We start from the raw sequence: 20,080 nt of genomic DNA, 5'->3' as shown, positions 1-20,080 counted from the left end.
GAAATATTTTTTGATTAGCAAATCGTCTTTGTAGAATTTGATAATAGGAATCTGTGATCATTTTAAACAATCTTATTTTATTTTTGTAGAATTTAATATTAGATACCTAGTAATGACGGATTGAGATACGATTATTCATTCAATTTCAAAGTTCTGTTTTGAGGTCATCTTCGAGATGTAAAACGCGTTGGTAGTGAGAAAGCATCATAATATTTCAAAAATAGGAACACTACGCTTTTGAAAAATTTGATAATAGAATTTGATTTATTTAAGAGATTCGGAAGCAATTTTTGCAATTCAAATCCTAAGTTTTTCGCCACGTGGAACGTGTTAATAGTGCTAATCTAGTTATAAAAGTATTACCATCATCTAAAATCTAACAGTAGATATTAATCAATGTGAGTATTTTAAACAACGTGGGGCATCGTTTCGAAGATTCGATGGAGGAAAAATAACAAGTTTTGATACGTGTGAAAAATTCGTAGAAAATGTTTACGTCTGTGAAAGTACATCTGATTGTGAAAGGGGGAACTTGGTATTGAAGAAAGTTGCGATCGAGTTAAAGTTTACCAGGTCCAAGGTGGTTCCTTTCAAAGTGAGAATTTTACTGTGTGTGAACGGTGCGATGGAATACGAGAAAGGAGTTTTATTCAGGGTACAGATGAAGTTACTGAAAAACTGGTCTTGGCACACAAAATATATCGTGATCAACGTGGTAGATACTTGGCAATTGAACAGTGGCTCGCTGCAAGTGCTCGACAATAGAGAACGAGATATGTATCATAATGAATATCTAGTTACAACATAAATATACATACACAAGCATTTTGTGCACCATCGATATAGAAGAATGTATATATGTTTAAATGGACGCCAGAATACGCAGGGTCGTTCACGTAGGATCGACCGAGGCGCATCGAGCGTTGCTGGTCAGTCGATTGGATTAAACACCGAACAGTCAAAAATGTAAATATCAAAGTTGGCAAATTAGAAAAAGATGAAAGGAACCATAATGCATACTGATGTAATCCCTGACAATTTCAATCTTTTCGCTCTTTTAAGTCCCCTCCTAAAAAAGTTACAAACTGAATTGGTTCTTTCATGAAAATATATTTATCGGATATACTTCAAGGATTTGTAAAATTAATATTCAATTAAATGTGACAATTAAATAGAGAAAATCTATATATTGATAGAAGATTAAAAAAAGCTCGAGGAAAACTCGATGCCTTTAGAAGGAGTTTTCTAATTTTGTGATAGAATCCTTTGGCCAGGGATTACACCAGAATTACTAATATTAACGTGTGCTGTACATAGCGCAGTGCAGTGCAGGCAGCAGCTGTGGGCTACGGCTCAGCTATGAGAGACATTACCGATGGATCCGCGATCGAGTGGACTGCAGACCCAGCGAATCGCTGCGGTGCCGAGTACAATGTTATATCAATAAGAAGAAATTCCATCGAGTATACTGCATATGTTTGTATATGTACATTATGTCGAGATTGTACTGTACTGTATATACGTGTGTGTATTCCCGATATATCCAAGTATGGCGTGTGTATTACGGATGAGTACTTACATACTAGGCACCAGTCGTAAGCGATCTCGACTCTGTCCATTTCAATGGGACCATTCTGCCGATGAGTCGAGATTGCCCAGACTAGCATGCACATTTACCTCTTTATATAGCTCTTTCTCTCTCTCTCTCTCTCCCTCTCTCTCTCTCTCTTTTATCTTATCGTGTGTTCTTAGCATCGTAATGTCAGTGCATCGTCTCCTATTTGAATTTCCTAAGGTATTTATGATATGTATGGCGTCCAAATATGTCAAGTCTGTCGGAATGAACAATTATCTTATTCTAGGTTGTACAGGGTGATTCTAAAAATTGGAACAAGCCGTGATTTATTTCTAAGAATATAAGATATAATGCTGAATTTTTAACTTTTTTTTAAATAGAAATAGTAATAATTATAATCATCATTGAGCTGTGAAAGCTATATAAGATTTGTAGCTTGACCTAATTTTTAGAATATCTCTGTATATTCTTTTTAAGAAATTGAATTTTGCTCTATAAATATTCCAAATTAATAAAGTCCAAATTAATAAAGTCTTATCTTAATCCTAATTTTCTTGTGCACACCGCTGCGTTACTACTACTGATTTGTAAATAATTCTTTGCTCAAACACTCGACTATTTACAATATCCCAATAATAGTATTCTGTTCTATTAAAAAATGCTTCGATGGAAGCGGAAACCTTGATACCGATTTTAATAATATCAATGCAAGTTACTCCATTAAGCTCGGCCATTATTATGTACAATCCTCGAGATCGGGAATATCGTATTGGCTAAACTACAATATCCGTCCGAACCTGATCAACGAATAGACTAAATTGGTAGAAACCCTGAAAAATGTGAGGCCTATCGAGTTCGACTTTCGTATATAATAACAACGTTTCTTTAAAGCTAACGTTACTTTGCAAAACACATATCTATCGCGCGAATTTCAATGATCAACGAACGTGTTCTCTCAACCATTGTAAAATCTGTCAAGACTAGAGAAATAACATACTCGCGTTTTGATCGTCTCTATGCATATAAACGTGTACGATTTCGTGTAGATAATTGACAATATTTCAGCGATAATTCCTAAAGTACGATATTTTTTTGTTCTTTTTCTTTTTTAACTAGATCAGGGTAGAAAACGATCCACAAAATTCTCTACTCTATCTTTTATTTTTACCACAAGCGAAATTTTGTTTAATTGATGCGTTGTAATTGATCGCTACGAAGCGACTTTTCTCCTAAAATATACCGACAAGCTGTGATATTAAATTGTCGAAGCTGTCTGCTCGAAACGTTAGCTCGATTCCGAAAGAGAGTATAAAAGAGCACCGCAGCAGCATCTCAAGAATTTCTAAAATCTTACATCTTATGTTTCTTGCTTTTTTGAAATTACTTGATTAATATTCATTCACTGGCAAAATCGTCAGATTATTTGAATGGTGTGGGTGACGACGTGGTTTTACTGTTAGCGTGATACTAATTCTAGAATACCCCCGTCGAGGAAAGAGTTAGTAAAAATGAAAGCTCGAAGAACGAGAATGAATCGTGTTAGCAACGTCGATCTCGTTTGTCGAACGAGGAACGACGTTTATGTCGATTAGTGAGCGTTGTCCAATGTGGCCTCTGGATGATAGTAGACTGAGTACCTTGCTGGAACGACGAGGGCTTCGAGCTCGGCGGTGAGGTGTCGTCTGATCATCTGTTTAGCTGGTGGTATACCCAAAGCTGTAGCCATGGTGTCGCCGGTGAAGGATGGTTCTAGCACGACCAGAGCGCCATGCACACCTGAATCTGCATTACAAATGATAACATGGTATCTCACTATCGTTTGAGATGAATGATTATTACAAGTACTTAAATTTACATCACAAATTGAAGATTACTGTGTTTTTAAGAAGAATTTTTTAGTTTTATAAATGAGAAGTTTGTATGGTTTGGAACAAAAATGCAAATTTGAGAAAAACATTCTTTTGAATGTTTGCTTAGGGAACTAAATTTTCCAGTTACCTTTTAAATTCTCAGCGTATTCAGTCAGATCGATATTCCTCGCCCACCGAATGAACCTCTGGTTTGTCCAAACTAAAGGATCTGTGTCCATTTGTTCGCATTGATGTCTTCTAACTGCGAGTGCCTATTGTAAGAATACAATTAAGGGTACAGTGTCCTCCTTATAGTGTTTACTTAAGTGATGATGATGAACAATAACAAATTAATAATCCTAACTCAATGCTATTTGTAACTCAATTTTATTTCTAAAATTAATGCGATATTTTGCTGAGAATCACAGTGGTTTAGACCAGCCTACTACTATTTTTCATAAGATTTTGCTTATTATTATAAATTACTACAGAAAATTGCATTCTATATATTTTTTAATGTCAAATTATAATGTAATTAACTATGAAATTAAATAAATGATATTTCCAAAGGTTCAAATTTATTATTAAACTCCTAAGAACTTCTTGAATTCTTCAGATCTTAAGAATACACCAATTTTTCATAAAATTGAAAAAGGAAGAAGCGAGTTCCTGAAGTATTTTATAAAGTATACAATTTTTCATAAGCCACCAAGTATAGAACATTTCATATATATTCTTTTTATGCCATTACCTGACGATCGTAGTTCAACATTCGGAGTAGATGAATTCCGTGCACGATGCTGGCCTGATGAAACTTCCTGGTCACTCCAAGCAGCTTCTCGAGTTCCTTTTTGCTCAGATGATCGAGCATCCGTGCGTCCACCATGTTAGTTGCGAAACTTTCAGAATACTGAGCGAGTCCAAGGTCAGGCAACCATTCTGAACTGACCCACGTGTGACCTAATTGAGCAATACACGGATATCGAACGAGACTCGGGTGTCGATGCTCTTCGATAGCTAAACGGAGCTTCTTTCTATGAAGAGGATGGGTCACTCCTAATCCTGCTTCCAATTCTGCGTCACTTAGTTCCAGTAAAACCTGGACAAGTATTACGATCAAATAAGATCTCATCATTTGTTATATTTTGGAAGACGAATATAAACAATTAAAAGGCGGTCAACATATAATTAATTTCTAAGTGTCGTTATATTAATTTTCAGTTTCAACAAAGAATGTTTCATAGCTGGATTAAGTATCATTTTTAGTACCGAAGACAAAATACCATTAATATATTATTTTACATATTTTTTACAGAAAGATTAAAAAGAAATTGTATGAACTATAGTCACTGATTTAGAAGATGTACAATGTGATATCCAAGGATATAATCCAATGATTTAGAGTTAGTTGGACGATTAATACAAAATTATGCAAAACTACTTTCTGAATTTTACAAAGTGCTGTATAATATCCTATTTCAGATGATTCAATAAAAATCTGTATGAAATCATACGACGATTTAATAACAACAAATATTAATATTTATAATATTACGATTTCATGGATTTTGATATAAATTATCAGCTAATATACTATCATTAAGTAGCCTGAAATGATGTACCTTTCCCGATTTAACGTTTTCAGCGCATCGTGGACCATATTGTGGCATACCAAGAGCAACTTCCAACCACGCTAAGACTGTAGGTGCCCTCCATCTCTCCATAGGTACGGATGCGGCTTCTCTGAGTAAACGTAGCTTTTCAGCATAGCCTTCCTCCGTGAGAGGCGACCATGATCTATAAGGATCGAAACTGTCGGAACCCTCGTTACTTCCGCTTCCACCGCTCGAGTTGTTCGCCGCCTTTCGATGTCGTGTACGGGCAAACACTCTGAAAATCGAGACGAAGAAACTGTTTTTGAGCTAAGAAGATGCTATACACTTCTGTGGAGGTACTAAGGTTCCAAATTAACACTTTATCGTTCGTTTCTTGGCGAATCGAAAATGACACGCAATTAAGGAAAGGAAGAACATAAAGCAACGAAAAACGTAACATTAATTTATTTAACTATAAAAATTGTGTATTTGTAAATTATCGAAATAATTATTTTGTGTATTTTCAAATTCTCACAACAATTATTCTGTGTACTTGTAAATTCGAGAATTACGGAAAATCTTCCTTTATCGTATAATGATTAAAAGCATAGACGATCTGGCACGTATATCTGCGAATGGTAAGCAATTTTTCCCTAACTGCATTGATTAGTAATATTTCTTTGCGGTCGTTATATCGTTATATGTGTCTTATTGTATCTTGTTATATATTATTTTATAATAGGAATCTTTGTAATATTCGTTTGTTCTAACACACCTGATTGTATTATATTTGACAGAATAATTTCCATATTAAATATAATGGTAGCATTAATCAACAGAAATTGCCACCTCCTGCGAGTTATTATTATTTTATGGAAATGCAGGAGTGACCCAAATAAGGTCAACGTGGCCGTCGTAATGTTAATCCTGTCGAATGGATTACGTATAATAAATTCAGTTCTCACCTAGAAATAGAACCCCAAGTGCCCCCGCGAGTCGCAGAGGAGCGTGAATGCGCGGCAGGTGCCGCGACAGGTGTGCTTTGCTTGTTTCTTCTTGGTTCTGATTCTAACGGACTCGACAACTGTTCGACCGATCGCGATAACGAGGAATTGTCCATGGACCTAGAGAACGCGTTCAGAGGCGACAATGTCGGGCTGCAATCTTTCGGCGTGGTCGCTGCTGAAAAATATAATATCAATGAGAACATAAGACAAACTTAAAAGCTATGATTCATACAAACTTTTTATCCGTCAATTTTCCTTTCTCAAATTTTTCTGACATACTTAGATAAATATAGAATATATCGTATCTTTCGCTTTGATAAGCAAATTTATCGTTTCCCTTCGACAGATCTCTTTCGATAGACGCATGTGCTTCACAACAATCGATGCAACATAAAGAACACACAGCTTACAATTTTCTGCACGTAAGCAGAGTCAAAGTTTCGTAGGCACTTGCTTGGTTTCGATTTATATCGTCGAGGTAGAGATGCAGAGTGTTTCAGAGCTTAGATATTCGTCGAAGCAGGACGAAGGTCTGACAAGATTACAACGAACTTCGTGTCACGAGAAGTTTGTAGAACGAAGTTTATAGAACGAAGTTGAGAAATGAAACTAAACTATAATCGAATTAATGAAAAGTAATATTGTACATAAATAAAGAACACGTATACTGTTGATAGTATATTTGGTGATGTATTAATTAAAAATTCTTATTCGTGTACGTAGGGCATTCTAATCTGGATACTATGAAATAGATTCTGACTGCTCCAACATGTGCATGCGCATGCATCGGCCATACAACATACAATTAGCCGATTGTTAGGGCAAAACCACGACATAATGGACCTTTAATATTAATTACCGTTTGTGCTCGGATGAATGGATAAATAAACGAATAAACCGCGACAGAGATGCAATTTCTACGATCAATGACGACCGATTACTCTCAAAAGCAGCCACCTGAATAAGGGATTATGCACACAAATATACATACCACGTACTGCGAAATTATTATGAATAATTGGATAAAATAATATTGTTGTACATGGGGCTACTTTTGTGGAAGTTTGGTAGTACAAGGTCTATAAAAAGAAATTGAATAATTGCTTTTAATTATAAGGGATTTGATTCTGTAGTCTTTGTGAGTGAAATTGTATTGTAGAAATTATTCCATTCCGTCCGTTGATACGAAGTTTATTTATTGTCAGAACTTTTCAAAAGGGAAATTTTTTATTATGATATTACAAACTTTAAATTACGAATTAATTAGATTCTCGTGACGTCTTCATTCATCCTGTAAACAAATTAATTTTGTCCCTATTATCTATATTTAGAATCTTTTATATTACTAATATTAATAAAGAAATTAAACCATTTCCCTTAATAACAACACTCGTTATATTATCTCATTCTATACTTCATCACAAGTTTTATTTACTTTAAATTTCCTTACTATGATATTACCAATTTTAGTAAACAAACTCGCTAATTTCCATTTATTTCTATTTCCACCTAAATTACGTAGTTCCATCCCCTAACACGAACTTCGCCTATCTCTCACACTCAAGAAAACTTCGCAAACGACAAGCAACGATCGATTTCGAAGGACCAACGAGAAGCAGGCATTCAATCGTAAAACAGAGCCGAATAAATAATCGAAAATAGAAAGAAACACAGTTGGCAGAGTAGTAATAGTAGAAATAGTAGACAGAGAAAGAGAGAAAGTCAAAGAAACACACAGAAGAAGAGAAGCACAGGAATCCTCCAGTCGAAAATAAAATAAATAAATAAAAAAAAAAAAAAAAAAATGGAAGAAGAGAAGAAAAAAATAAAACGTAGGACGACGTTGAAGATACGGGAGACGACGATCAACGATTTATGTTTGGACACTTACACTGGTACATGTGGGATGGTGCAATGGAGGAAACCACGGAGATGCTGTCCATGTCGAGACCGCTTCCCTCGACCGTAATTGTCGGCGTGCCTGCGCGGAAATATATAAAGTAAAAAAAAATTCTTCGTTGCGTTTGATACACCGAGATCGACGTCACTTCTCCGTATGTATTTATTCTCCCGGAATAAAATCAACGAGAAAAATAGACAGGGACGTTGTACGATTGGATTTAGACTTTCAATTTATTTTCATAGTTTCCTTCGTTCTTCTCTCTTTTTTCTTTTTCTTTTTTTTTTTTTTTTTTGGAGTCAGGATGGAGATCGAGTTGTCAACCGAAATTGAAATTCCTTCTATAATGAGTTTCGTTAAGGCTCATTGTGCTGACAGCGGGAGTCAGAATTTGTATGGCTGGAAATAGTTGGGATAAACAGGGAAGTCTGCTCGTTATTGACACTGGTAAATTCGATTTACCAATTCTATGTTCAGTGTATTGGTTCGGGAAGCAGGTTACGAATATTCGTACACGTTTAGAGTTATGTAAGTTTACTATAGGATTTTGGGAATCATAACAGTCTCTTCGCTGCCTGTTTGTTCTTTATGTTGCACATGTCAACTGCATTTCATACTTACATTGGCCAGGGTGTTATTTTAGCAGACCTGAAGTTAAAGATTTTGGTAAACGTATTATATTACATGAAAATTGATTGTTCACCCTAGCACGTTCAATTCCATAAAAAGACCGAAGACATAATTAAACTAATCGACATTTTTGAAACGTTCAAGAAGATAATTTTACATGTTTAATTTCGAAATCATATAAAAGCACAATTTTAGTGAGAGGAGATTGGTTGACGATATTTTATAGTACAAAATTGAAAATTAAAAATTCTGTCATCCTAAGTGGACTTTACATTGAAACTTATCGTGTTTTCTCTTTTTATTCTTCGCATAATAGAATCATTCTATTCCGAAGAATTAAAAAATACTATTTCACTCTAATTTACCTATGAACAAAGATTTGCTAAGGATTGAACGCGCTTGGATATTTCGTGTAACGTTTAATTCAGAATTCGTGCACATGCATCGTGATCACAGCACGTACGTGGTGTTTGTCCTAAACCAAATCGATCAATCGGCTTTAATGCGCAGCCACGAGGATTGGCTGAATAATATACGAAGGAAATTCGCTCGATTAGCCTGCCACCTTCGATTAGCATTCGCAGTTGATGAAGCTTATCGTACGTTTATTCTTCCTTTCATTTTTCTTTATTTTCCTTTTCTTTTTTTTTTTTTCTCACCGACGACCCGACGGATGCACCGTAATGCACCTTAACTAGACGATTAATCTCGCCGCTCGTTGTACCTAAGCGTAAGAATCATCGCGTTCCAACCACTCGACACTCTGATGAATAATAATGGCGATTGTATTATACGCGAGATAGCTTCGCGACTGGAAAGCTACTTCATTACCGGGGAGGTAGATCACAATGCAGAGAGTCTTCCACGATCGCAATGAATAATGCAGAAAGTACCAAAAGTTACTTTTGGTTCAAAAATGATATTTCTCGTATTGTCGAGTATGTTACATACCTATGATTTTAACGAAATATGTGAATTAAAAGACACAGATTTTGATGATTAATTTACGAGTATCTTTGTTTTAAGAAAAGGATTGTATTGTGGTTTTTCGATGTACTTGTTATACTTTGGAATTTAATGAACAAATTCCGCAAAATTTTCAGAAATATTTCCAAACTGAAACATATTTTTATACAAAGAGTGATTTTCTAAACTATCTTCTTCGTGTCTTGGTGCTAAATTACCATGAAACTTCAGATGATGTTCTCAAATGAATTTCTTAATCAAAGTTTAAATAGAAAGGAAATGCCGCATAATACTAAAATTATAACTTTCCAAAGCTATGTAGGATTTCTTGCATAATCATTTATCTCCTTCCTATATGTTGAAGTATAAAACTATGGTGAGGTTGACGTATAAAACTAGGAAATATTTCCACACCTATTCCTCACTCACAAGCTTTTAACAAGAACAAAACAAGAAGTAATAAATGAGAATGTTCCAAAGTTTTGAAGCTTCTTAATAAATTCACAAAGGATCTCTTTCCATGCCTTAACACAACTATAAAACCTCCAATTTCCTGAATTTCTACATCACAATTAAAATTCAATTCCGAACGAACCCACGCAATTTAAAAGATACTATAACTCTTCCAGTAACCTTCTTCTCTAACTTCCAAGAAAGCAATCATCTAAATATCGCTCATTTGCTGCAACAACAATATAACAAAAAAGTTTCTATGCTTTTGAGTTATTGAAGTAGGAACAAATAGTTGTTTCTTGTACTTCCTACTGGTAGAGTCCTATAAGTGAATTTAAAAAATTCATCGCGTGGAAACAGTTGTGTCGCTACTGCATCATCATCAAACTATTCAGAATATTCGAACTCATTTCCACTGGAATCGTGATTTTTGAGTTATGTCATGGATGCGGTAAACGAGCAGTATACGGTGTATCCAATTTTGATCTATAAATGCGAAATAGACTACCTGCTGTATAAAAAGATATGTTCATGTAGGAATTCAATGGTTTTAAGATTGACATAATATGGTACAATTAGTTTTCCAGTGGACGGATAAATGTTATATGAAGGAAACGTACGTTTTTTCAAATGGGATCATATAATTTTTAATACAAAACAGATCAGTCTTGACATTCTCTATAAAAAATTATTAATCTATTCTCGTTTAAAAGTCATTGTTTTAGCAGATAAAAATATCTATTTAACTCTTATTTCGTATAATCTATCATATGAAACACACGGAAGACGCAAGTCACAACTTTTGTATACGTTTCTCTTGTCCTTTTATATGATAAGTTTTACAAAGTAAAAATTGAAATATCTACCAAAGTAATGGTCTTTCAACGTGAATAAGGATAATAATTTTTTATATAGAATGTCAAGACGTATTGACAATCGTCAATGCTTTGAAACTTGTATGATTCTATTTAAGAAAACGTACGTTACCTCCATGTGACCTCTACGCGTCCATCTGTAGAAAATCTAATTACACCTAGTTATGTTCCCCTCGAAACCATTCAATCCCTAACTCAACATCTTTTTCGCACGACACATAGTTTATCAGGGACTCGTATTTATACATTAAAATCGGACAAAGTGCATACGTAAACAGGCAACAATAACAATAAAATAATGATAAAATAATAATAATAAAATAACACAAGAATAATAATAAGAGATCTAAAATACGCGTATCTCTTACCGTCTGTAGTAGAATCTGAAAGATTTCCGCCCACGCTGGTTGCGCCACCGCTTTCCCTGTCGCTAGATCCTCGAACACCGCTGTCCGCGCTGCAACTTCCGCGATCGCCCGCCTGTCCACCGGAAGAGCCAGCACCTGCCGCATTGCCGACGTTCCCAACGGTCACTCCTAGCTCTGTGCTGCCTAATGGCGGTTGAGAATTCATATGAGGGATGATACCACAACCACCGCCACCGCTGCTACTTCCGGCGCCCGGTGTCGCGGCTCCATTCACGCTGCCTCTCGGGAACGAGACCAAGGATTCCTGGTCGCTCAAGCAGATACCACCGCTGCCACCTCTTTCCGCCAATTGACGCTGTAGCTGTACATACCAACGTTTCTCATTGTATTCGAGGAATTTCAATTTGAAATGGGTTCTGCAAATATTATGGGTATACTGGGAATTTGCATGAAATCTATGGAAATTTTGGAAAATTTTGAGGAGATGGAAATTTTGAAGAATCTCGAGCAAATAGGAATTTCTGTGGAAACATCGTGTTACGTATGATACGAGATTTATTGATTTTTTTTAGTGTGATTGTTAAACGGAATGAAGATAGAATCACTTTGTTATAGAAAATGGCAATTAAGGTACATAGAAGCCAAAGAAAATTATAAACTTTTAGAAACTTTACGTTTTAGTGTTGGGGTAGTACTTGATATTAGACTATTGGAAAATTTTTTATGTAAGGAAACTTCTAATTTCTTCTCTCAGTTTAAAGTGTCTAGTTATTATTTTGTAACAGCCCGTACTTTAATAAAACTTCATAAAATTTAATATTTAAAAGATAAAAACCTTGAGAAACTTCATATATAGTGCGACATATCTTGAGAAATGAGAAAGTGATAAATAAAGCATCTTACGAACGATTTATCTCGATAAAATCGATCGGTTTGGCTTCTGTGGAACAGTGGTTGAATTTTCGGAGACCGTTAAACAGAGACTAGAAACGAAAATTTTGGGACGTGCGTGATTCTCGGCTGACATACGTATACCGAGGAAGCCCTCGAGCCATCAGTTTTAAACTCGTTAGCCGCCGGCCCGTTTATGCACAGCGTGGAGGACAATTTTAGGGCTCAAAGCGGAATCACCCTCCGCGTAATTGCATGTGCGCGCAAAGTGCCGCTTCTTACCTAACTGCTCGTAATAATATTACGTCGATCGATAGATCAATTTTTTGCGGAGCTCAGAGCGGACCCTAAAAATCCGTGTTTCTCGCGCATATTTGGTAAAAGTAGAATCGTTAACTAGAATTTTAGACAAAGAAAATTCTAATTAGGAGCTTCATTAGCGAAAATTCTACAAGTAAGAAAGAATGAATTATTATGAACACTTATGTGTATAGTGAAATTGTCTTACAAGATACAATTATTAAAGTTATAAAATAAAATACACAATAGAAGAGACGAATATACATATAAGAAAAATACCTTTGTCCGGAAAGAAGTCATCGTTGTTTGAATCTATGAAATGTAAAGATTCTGAGGAATTGAGAATTATTATCTAAAAATTATATCTTTTCTACACCACCGATATTTCATTACCTTTAAACGTCAACATTCCCATAATTAAGGAAACAAATATCGACTTCCAAAAAATCACACAGACACACCACAACATATTATTCTGAAAGCAGCCTAGAAATCAAACTTAAACGACTACAGAGAGTTCTCCCAAAAGCTGAGTCAACGTTCCCAGCAAATAATCCAGAAAGTTAAGCAACAGTCATAGCGTAAACAGGAGAAAAATGTTGCTGCTGACTCGAGAGAACCAGCATTTTTTCGGAGCGCACTCTCTTTGCAAAACACTTCAACCACAGCCTGGCAGAGAGATTAAATTCATCAAGCTGACTCCCCGTCGTGCGTAATAATGCACGCGTTGAGGACAACAGGTCAGAGAAAGAAAGAAAGAAAGAACGTGGAGAAAAAAGAAGAGAAAAGAGAAAAAAGAATGGAGAGAAACGAGAGAGAAGAAAAAGGGGCTCACCTCTTTTATAGTCGCGTGTGCGTGCGAAAGGGCGGCTTCTTTGTCGGCCAAACTAGCCGCAAGGCTGAGACTTCGATCGGCCTCGTCCCTTGCAGCCCTTAGCAGGCTCCAACGTTCCCTTTCCCTTTCGCGTTCGCGTTCCTCCGAAGGCATACCGACTCCTTGCTGTTGAAGGCGTCCTAAAGTCGCTTCGTTCTCTCGCATCCGCTGTAATCAACGGTCAAAGAGACCCATATCCGGGCAGTAATTCCACCCGAGAACCACCACCGTTTAACAATGCATGCAGCACAAGCACAAAGTGTCAAAGAGCCCCTTTGAACACCCCGGCCATGAAACAACAGTGGGTACGCGATGTATGATTAAAAGTTGAGCCACCGACCGTAATTATACCGAGGCCTCCTACGATGAGGAGAATCGTTCTGCAATGCGTCTCAATTAATTGGCGAAATTTCGAGTGGAGCTTCCGATAGGAGTTCGATTATTTAATTTTGGAGTTTACCCTTTGTACAAAGTTGTTTGCATTGTTGTGATTGATTGGTCTTTTAGTTATTTAACGTCAAAATTAATCCTATGTATAACTCTAAAGTTACTCGTGTTGCTGCGATTAATTGGAGAAAATTTGGTAGGGATTTTTGGAGCTGAAAAGTTTAGTTGGATTTTTGATTATTTAATCTCAAAACTCATACTTTGTAACTCTAATGTTACTTACGTTGGTTACCAGAACTGTATAATAGAATATAATATAACTCTAAAGTTACAACGTTTCAAGTTGACAAAAATTTATAAAAGATATGTCACAGCCGTTTTTATAGATGGTCAAGTTTTATTAAAAAAGAATCTAATCACGTTCACGAAGAAACCTGAGAAAAATTCGTTAAGGGGTTAATAAAGGATGTGGTGTAGGTTGCAACCAGAGATTTTTCCCAGGCGTTTCCATTAGCTCTTATTTTTTACTCTTCTGTTGAAGAACCCCGTGGTCATTCGATCGACAATGTCGTAACTCGATACAGGTGCAACTTGTCGCTTATTTACAGGTGTCATGTACCTTCACCTATTAGCCGCTAGGATACCAGCTACGGAGAACTTAATCCACTTATCTCTCCCTCGGGCGTAAGGAACTTCAACGTACGTATAACAGGTGTTGCAGGCTGGTTTATCGGCTAAACTTTGGGACAACGCGATTACTGACACTCCAACGGGTCGGTCAGGTGTTGCCCGTTGGCAGGTCAACATTTTAAAGTTAAAAACTATCGTTATATCGCTGGCCATACGGCTTTGCCGGCTGTCACGCGGAAAATCGGACGCGTGCATGTGTAAAGATATGGAGCGTTTCATCGTGTTTCGTTTCTGTCCAAAATCTCGTATTTTGCAGCGTTATACTGACTATACGATAAATGGAATATCTGTTACTCTCGATAATTAATAATGTAAATATTTAATAAATATATACTGTATTTCTCAAAAATAAAATAAAATTCCAAGGGGAAGTCTATATTTTAAATAAGAGAGATATAAATAGATTCGAATTCTTTCTTATGGCTACTTTTCGAAGTATTTTAATACATTTGAGAAAACATTATACTTTACTTCATCGATCTATAATTCGCAAAATTTCCAAAAAGAAATCATCAGTTTATATCAAAGCATTCTACATAAAGAGAATTTTCTAACTTCATTACATTTGAGAATTCACAAAGCAAAGAAAAATAATTCAGCCAACAATCACACTGAATCATGTGAGTATTATGTTCACTGAAGAAACCGAGAAGAATTCCTAATTAAATCAAACCATCATCCTACACCTAAAGAATTTCCTATTCTTATTACATTTGAATGTTCAAAGAACATTGAAGAACAAAGAGCAATCGTTCTGCTCACAGGCAATCGCACTGAATCATGGAAAAATTATTATCTTTGAAGAAACCAAGCGTAATTGAAAAAAGGTTTAACGTTTCAAACTTTTTATTTGGGAACACGAGATTTCATCTAGCTTAATCGTATTTCCTCGCGATCGGGTTAAATATCATCGACGAGAGCCGTAAGACGTTTCCCAATGTGTGTTCGTGCTCCTGCATAATGACGGATGAAAGAAAATGTTCGTTGCCCCGGGGTCTTAGGACAGATTCCCACCTTCGGGCTCTTCAATTTTCTCTTGTTTTACCCTCTTCCGTGTCTTGTCGCATCGCGCATAATCCACTTCATCAGCAACGAGTGTCGACGTAACACGGCTCTCCATGAGAAATCCTCGCGTCTCTCTGTTCTTTTATCCGGCAGTGATTTAACGTCCGCTTGTTCTCTCCCTTGTTTAACCAGAAAGGTGAAACACACAGATTGATATTGCGGGCTCGCAACGGTGATAAGTATCCAGGAATTTGCATAGTAAACAAGATACGTATTTTAAAGTGCTACGAGCTATGGTGATTAACGTCGAACCCTTGTACTTTCATATTAGAATACATTAGAATATATTTACGAGGCGTGAATTAATTTTTGCATGGAATATAAAATTCCGAACCTTAAAAAATTTTGTTTACTTTAATAATGAACGCGATAATATAATAGCATACGGTGTTTTAATACAGTCGAATTTCTAAAAAAAAAAAAAAATAGATTCGTTTTCATTTTCAAAGTGAGATACGTAGTTTAATTTTGTCGTAAAAATATTGTTAGAAATGTTGTGAGATAGCAAAATAAAATAATAGCTATAATGAATGCAGCTAGGTGCATCCGCAACAAACAAATAATAATTAAAGAGCGTTAAAGAGTTGTTACGCCGAGCGACTCTCTACCTGGCCCAGGTCATACATCGCGGGCCAGACGGACACCAGATGTCCGCTCTTCCTTACGGCGAACCCTCAATAGCCTTAAGCACCCGTCATAAATCCGAGTAATTTGCTTGCTAAGATCCTTCAAACCCAACAAATGTCTTTTTCTCAACCACTTCTAAAGACTATTGTCTACTACGGCTTGACACGGGAAAGTTAGTTTTCCTCACGTACGATGCTTCCCACTAGCAACTTCCTATCGAGGGCGGTTAAGACCCTTCCTAGTCCACCAATCTACGTTTATCCAATCAGAAGCAACATATACTGCCCTCACTTTCCTGACCAAAAATGCCATGAACAAATCGGATGGTCCCGTGCGCTAGACACACCCATCACTAGCTTTCCTCCGACACAGCATCGTCACTCAACTTCACTTCTTCTACATCGTTGGAAAAGTCAACCACTAAGTCTAACGCTAACGCCTATCGTGGCAGTCTAAGCATAACGCGAGAGTCGGTAAATATACTATAGTGTAAATATACTAAATATATTATAGTGCTACGTCCACTAATACACTAAATCCAATTATAAGAGCCCTGCTCTAGCGTACATATCTATCGTATCTTCGTACGATAAGTCGTTACCTATTTATCTCTACTCAACAGTGTAATCTAAGTGTTAGAAATATATAACTTATAATTCTGTGAATCACAGTGTTATACAAACTTAATCACCCCTATTATCTCAACGGAAATCAGGGGATCGATCAATTCGTGGTGTCGATTGTTATAATCGTAACGGGAATTTACGACTCCCGTTGACGTCTCTCCTCGCGACTCCCCGCGATTGGTCGAATTTACAAGAGTGTTAGACCACAAGTCTACTAGACACCTCAGAAGAACGTGAAAGATCGAAGAAATGTCATTTTCTGTAACTACCATTCAGATTTAGCGATACCAGCTAAAGGATATGTCACTGTGGTACGCCGTTGGGTGTAGATATTCATATTCAGGTGAACCTAAACCGTCATAATTAGTATTTATTATCACTAAATGATAGATTGTACATATGCAGATATTTAAAAGAAGAAGAAGAAATAACGTTATACTTTTATAATATAAGTACTCCGTCTTCTAATTTTCACAGAAATTTACTTTACATTTTATTTACCCCTTCATAGAAATATCGAAATATCTTTCTATAAGAAAATGATTCTTTTAAACGTTTCATAGTCTAGTATAAAAATCGTCTACTGTAGCATTACGTGGAAGCTTACTTCAGAACTTCGATGCATTTTTCTCTAAACTGAACTCGCATAATACAAAAAATAAAGTTACGATTCAAGAAATTAATCATAGAGCTTCGCACAAATAAGAAGATTAAGAGCTTTACACTGTGAAAAGTTCCGATCTTCGTAAGAAATTCCTGCGAGGAGATTTATCAAATTCACCGGTGTATCGTTGGCTTTCGCAGTTTGTTTCAGAAACGGCGCTGCTATGTTCTTTCAGCTTAAAGGATATTTACGATCGTTAATATAGAACGTGCTGTTACTGGATATTAAAGTTTGCCTTTCTCCTTGCAAAGGATCCTGCAATGATGCATCGTCATGTCCTTATGAAAATCCTTTTTCTCTCCATCTATCCAGGGCAGACGCGTCGTTTTTCGCTCGAGCGCATTGATACGCTTTCTGGAGCTTTTTCCGGGAAACATTAAAGGTCGACCTCGCGAAACGTGCCGTTATTAATCTTCTCTCTTCCTTTTTGTACATAAGAGCTTGTTCAGAAGAAAAAATGAAGAAGATGCAAGACCCGAGGCTTTCAATTTTCCTACCAAATACTTTAAGCGGTCTTTTGTAGCGTTTTTCATTTTTTTCTTTCGCTGCCTCATCGTTCATTCCCTAACTCAGGCACGTCGTATGATATAATATAGTATGAAAGTTAGGCAACTTCTTAAATTTCCGACTGTAGAATCTTGGCTTTAAAAACATCTGTGGAGTTAACGGCTGGTTTGAAATATGTGTCCGTGCTTTTTGTGCTTCTGCCTTTAGGTAACAAATTTTCAACTAGAAGATTGCAACTATGTGTGCGCGTGAAATAATATGAAATTACAGAGATGGTCGTTGTAAAAACATTTTTCATTGAATGGCATTGAATTTTTAGCGATCCCGAGATTTTATGAAACAGAGATATAGAAATATGTAATTCCGAACGTTGCAAAAATTCCAAAAAACGTTGGCTATTTCTTTGTCAAAGGAGGATTGCAGAAATATTCCACTTTAAAACATCACGAAAACAGTGACGTTATTTGCGAAGGAGATTATACATAGAAATGAGATATTCTATTTCAAATTTCATAAAATTTGTAAACGACCTCAAATCTTAAAAAAAAGGAAAGAACTATGAAAATATCTAAACTCGAATATTAATGAGTTTCATTGACACCAAATATTTTTTAGAGAATAGACATCGGCGCCAAATATTTTGTAAGAGGTTACAGAAATATTCCACTCTAAATCTCGCAAAACTCGCAATGGCCCTAAACTTTAATCGTGGCGATGATAACCTAGCACGTTCTTCAAATATTGATAAAAACATGAATACCGGAAACGATGGCTCAGTTCCAGGCGATCCGTGTTTATTTACAACGGGAAATCGAAGTGGGTTGTTCATTTGCCGGAATTGGAATGACCGATGTTGCGTTGGGTCGTCGCACCGTCGCCGTTGCAGCGATAACGGTGTCGGGGAAAATGAGAAATTCCAGCAAGTTTAATGAAAGTATTTAACAAGCAAAATTGCTGCCCCGCGTACATCGTGTTTCCGGCCTGCGAACCAGAACCGACGTGAGCCACGAGAAAATTGAAATGCGTTTTCTGCTGAGTATTCGTTAAATACATTTTTTACAGTCTTTACAGTTATATTTTTCCTTCTCCACTAATAACGTTACAGCTTGACGTTAGGGCATTTCGACAATTACTTCGACCGTTAAATATCTTATTAGTTACACATTTAATTATACTCTTTCGGCATAATTAAGGCACGGTGGCCGCTTGGTCCCGTTTTTAATTTGGAGAGACGCTATTTCATTCATAGAAAATACATATTTTGTTAGCTTGCGTGATTTATGAAACAGATATCTCTGATTCGATCGATTTTGTTGAACTATAAAACCGATATATGATATTGTCATTACAAACATTTTTAAAAGTATCCTGTTATTAATAGATACTTTAGATTACGAATGCTTGGTATTGATATTTCAGTATGAATAAATATTTGCAAAATTATTCATAAATAAAATGTGAAATAATATGGCACGTAAATATCATTAAAAATCACTCACGTCACAAGAAGAAATAAGAAGAATTCTATCAAAGATAAAAGAAGGAAAAATTCTCTATTATCTCATTGAAATTCTCGATTATTTTTCTAAGCACGAGGGAACAAAGATTTCTATCATACGTGCGACAGCATTGGTATTTAATAAAGAAGAGTATTACCTGTTCGTAGTTCCTGATAAAGTCCCGTAATTCCCGTTCCTTGTCCTCCAGGGTGCCATAAAGTGCCTTCATTTGATTAAGAAGATCGAACTTTTCGGCCTTGAGCCTCTTGCGATCGGCTTTAAGTGCCTGGAGAGCTTCTTTGGCGTGTTGCAGTTCCATTTCAAGAGCAACAAATCGTGCTTCCTCCTCGAGTGCCGCATCCTCGGAGCCAACTTCGCCACGTGCCGCTCCACTGAATAGCAATCTTCTCAATCTTGCTACCTCAGCCACCAGACGTTCATTCTCCAGTCGAAGTCGCCTCGTGCTGGCTAGTTCCACCGAACCGGTGCTACCACCACCGCCATGAATGTTTGATAACCTCGATGCTACCAATGGATCACCAATTCCTGCAGGAACATCAATATATATGTATAAACACACTTTCCTACTCGTGAAAAATCCGAATTTCCCTACTCGCGAACTTTTGAGATAGCTCTCTTGGGAATGGAAATTTAACGTGAATTCATGCGGCGAGTAATTGACTCAAAGGTGTGAAAACTAAATGGGAAGATAGAGCACAATAACAAATAA

The 20,080-nt window shown here is 36.5% G+C and overlaps 1 protein-coding gene across 9 annotated transcripts in view; it reads right to left on the bottom strand.

Annotated features, from left to right (window-relative positions):
* Positions 1-20,080, bottom strand: part of Liprin-gamma (liprin protein kazrin) — a 140,197-nt gene that overhangs the window by 11,898 nt on the left and 108,219 nt on the right. For 5 of the 9 annotated variants that reach the window (XM_076623415.1, XM_076623420.1, XM_076623414.1 and 2 more), the window contains 9 exons: positions 19,508-19,896; positions 13,247-13,453; positions 11,221-11,581; positions 7,920-8,009; positions 5,987-6,203; positions 5,049-5,316; positions 4,178-4,525; positions 3,575-3,698; positions 3,214-3,358 (listed from right to left, as the gene is read on the bottom strand). In XM_076623415.1, coding sequence (XP_076479530.1) covers positions 3,214-3,358; positions 3,575-3,698; positions 4,178-4,525; positions 5,049-5,316; positions 5,987-6,203; positions 7,920-8,009; positions 11,221-11,581; positions 13,247-13,453; positions 19,508-19,896 — 2,149 coding nt within the window. The remainder of the gene's footprint in view (positions 1-3,213; positions 3,359-3,574; positions 3,699-4,177; positions 4,526-5,048; positions 5,317-5,986; positions 6,204-7,919; positions 8,010-11,220; positions 11,582-13,246; positions 13,454-19,507; positions 19,897-20,080) is intronic. The other 4 variants (XM_076623416.1, XM_076623421.1, XM_076623418.1 and 1 more) reach the window with 3 other exon arrangements.

Source organism: Bombus vancouverensis, chromosome 12, assembly GCF_051014615.1.
Source record: "Bombus vancouverensis nearcticus chromosome 12, iyBomVanc1_principal, whole genome shotgun sequence".
NCBI lineage: Eukaryota > Metazoa > Arthropoda > Insecta > Hymenoptera > Apidae > Bombus > Bombus vancouverensis.
Note: the sequence above shows the minus strand (reverse complement) of the source record. Positions and strands in the feature narration are given on the sequence as shown.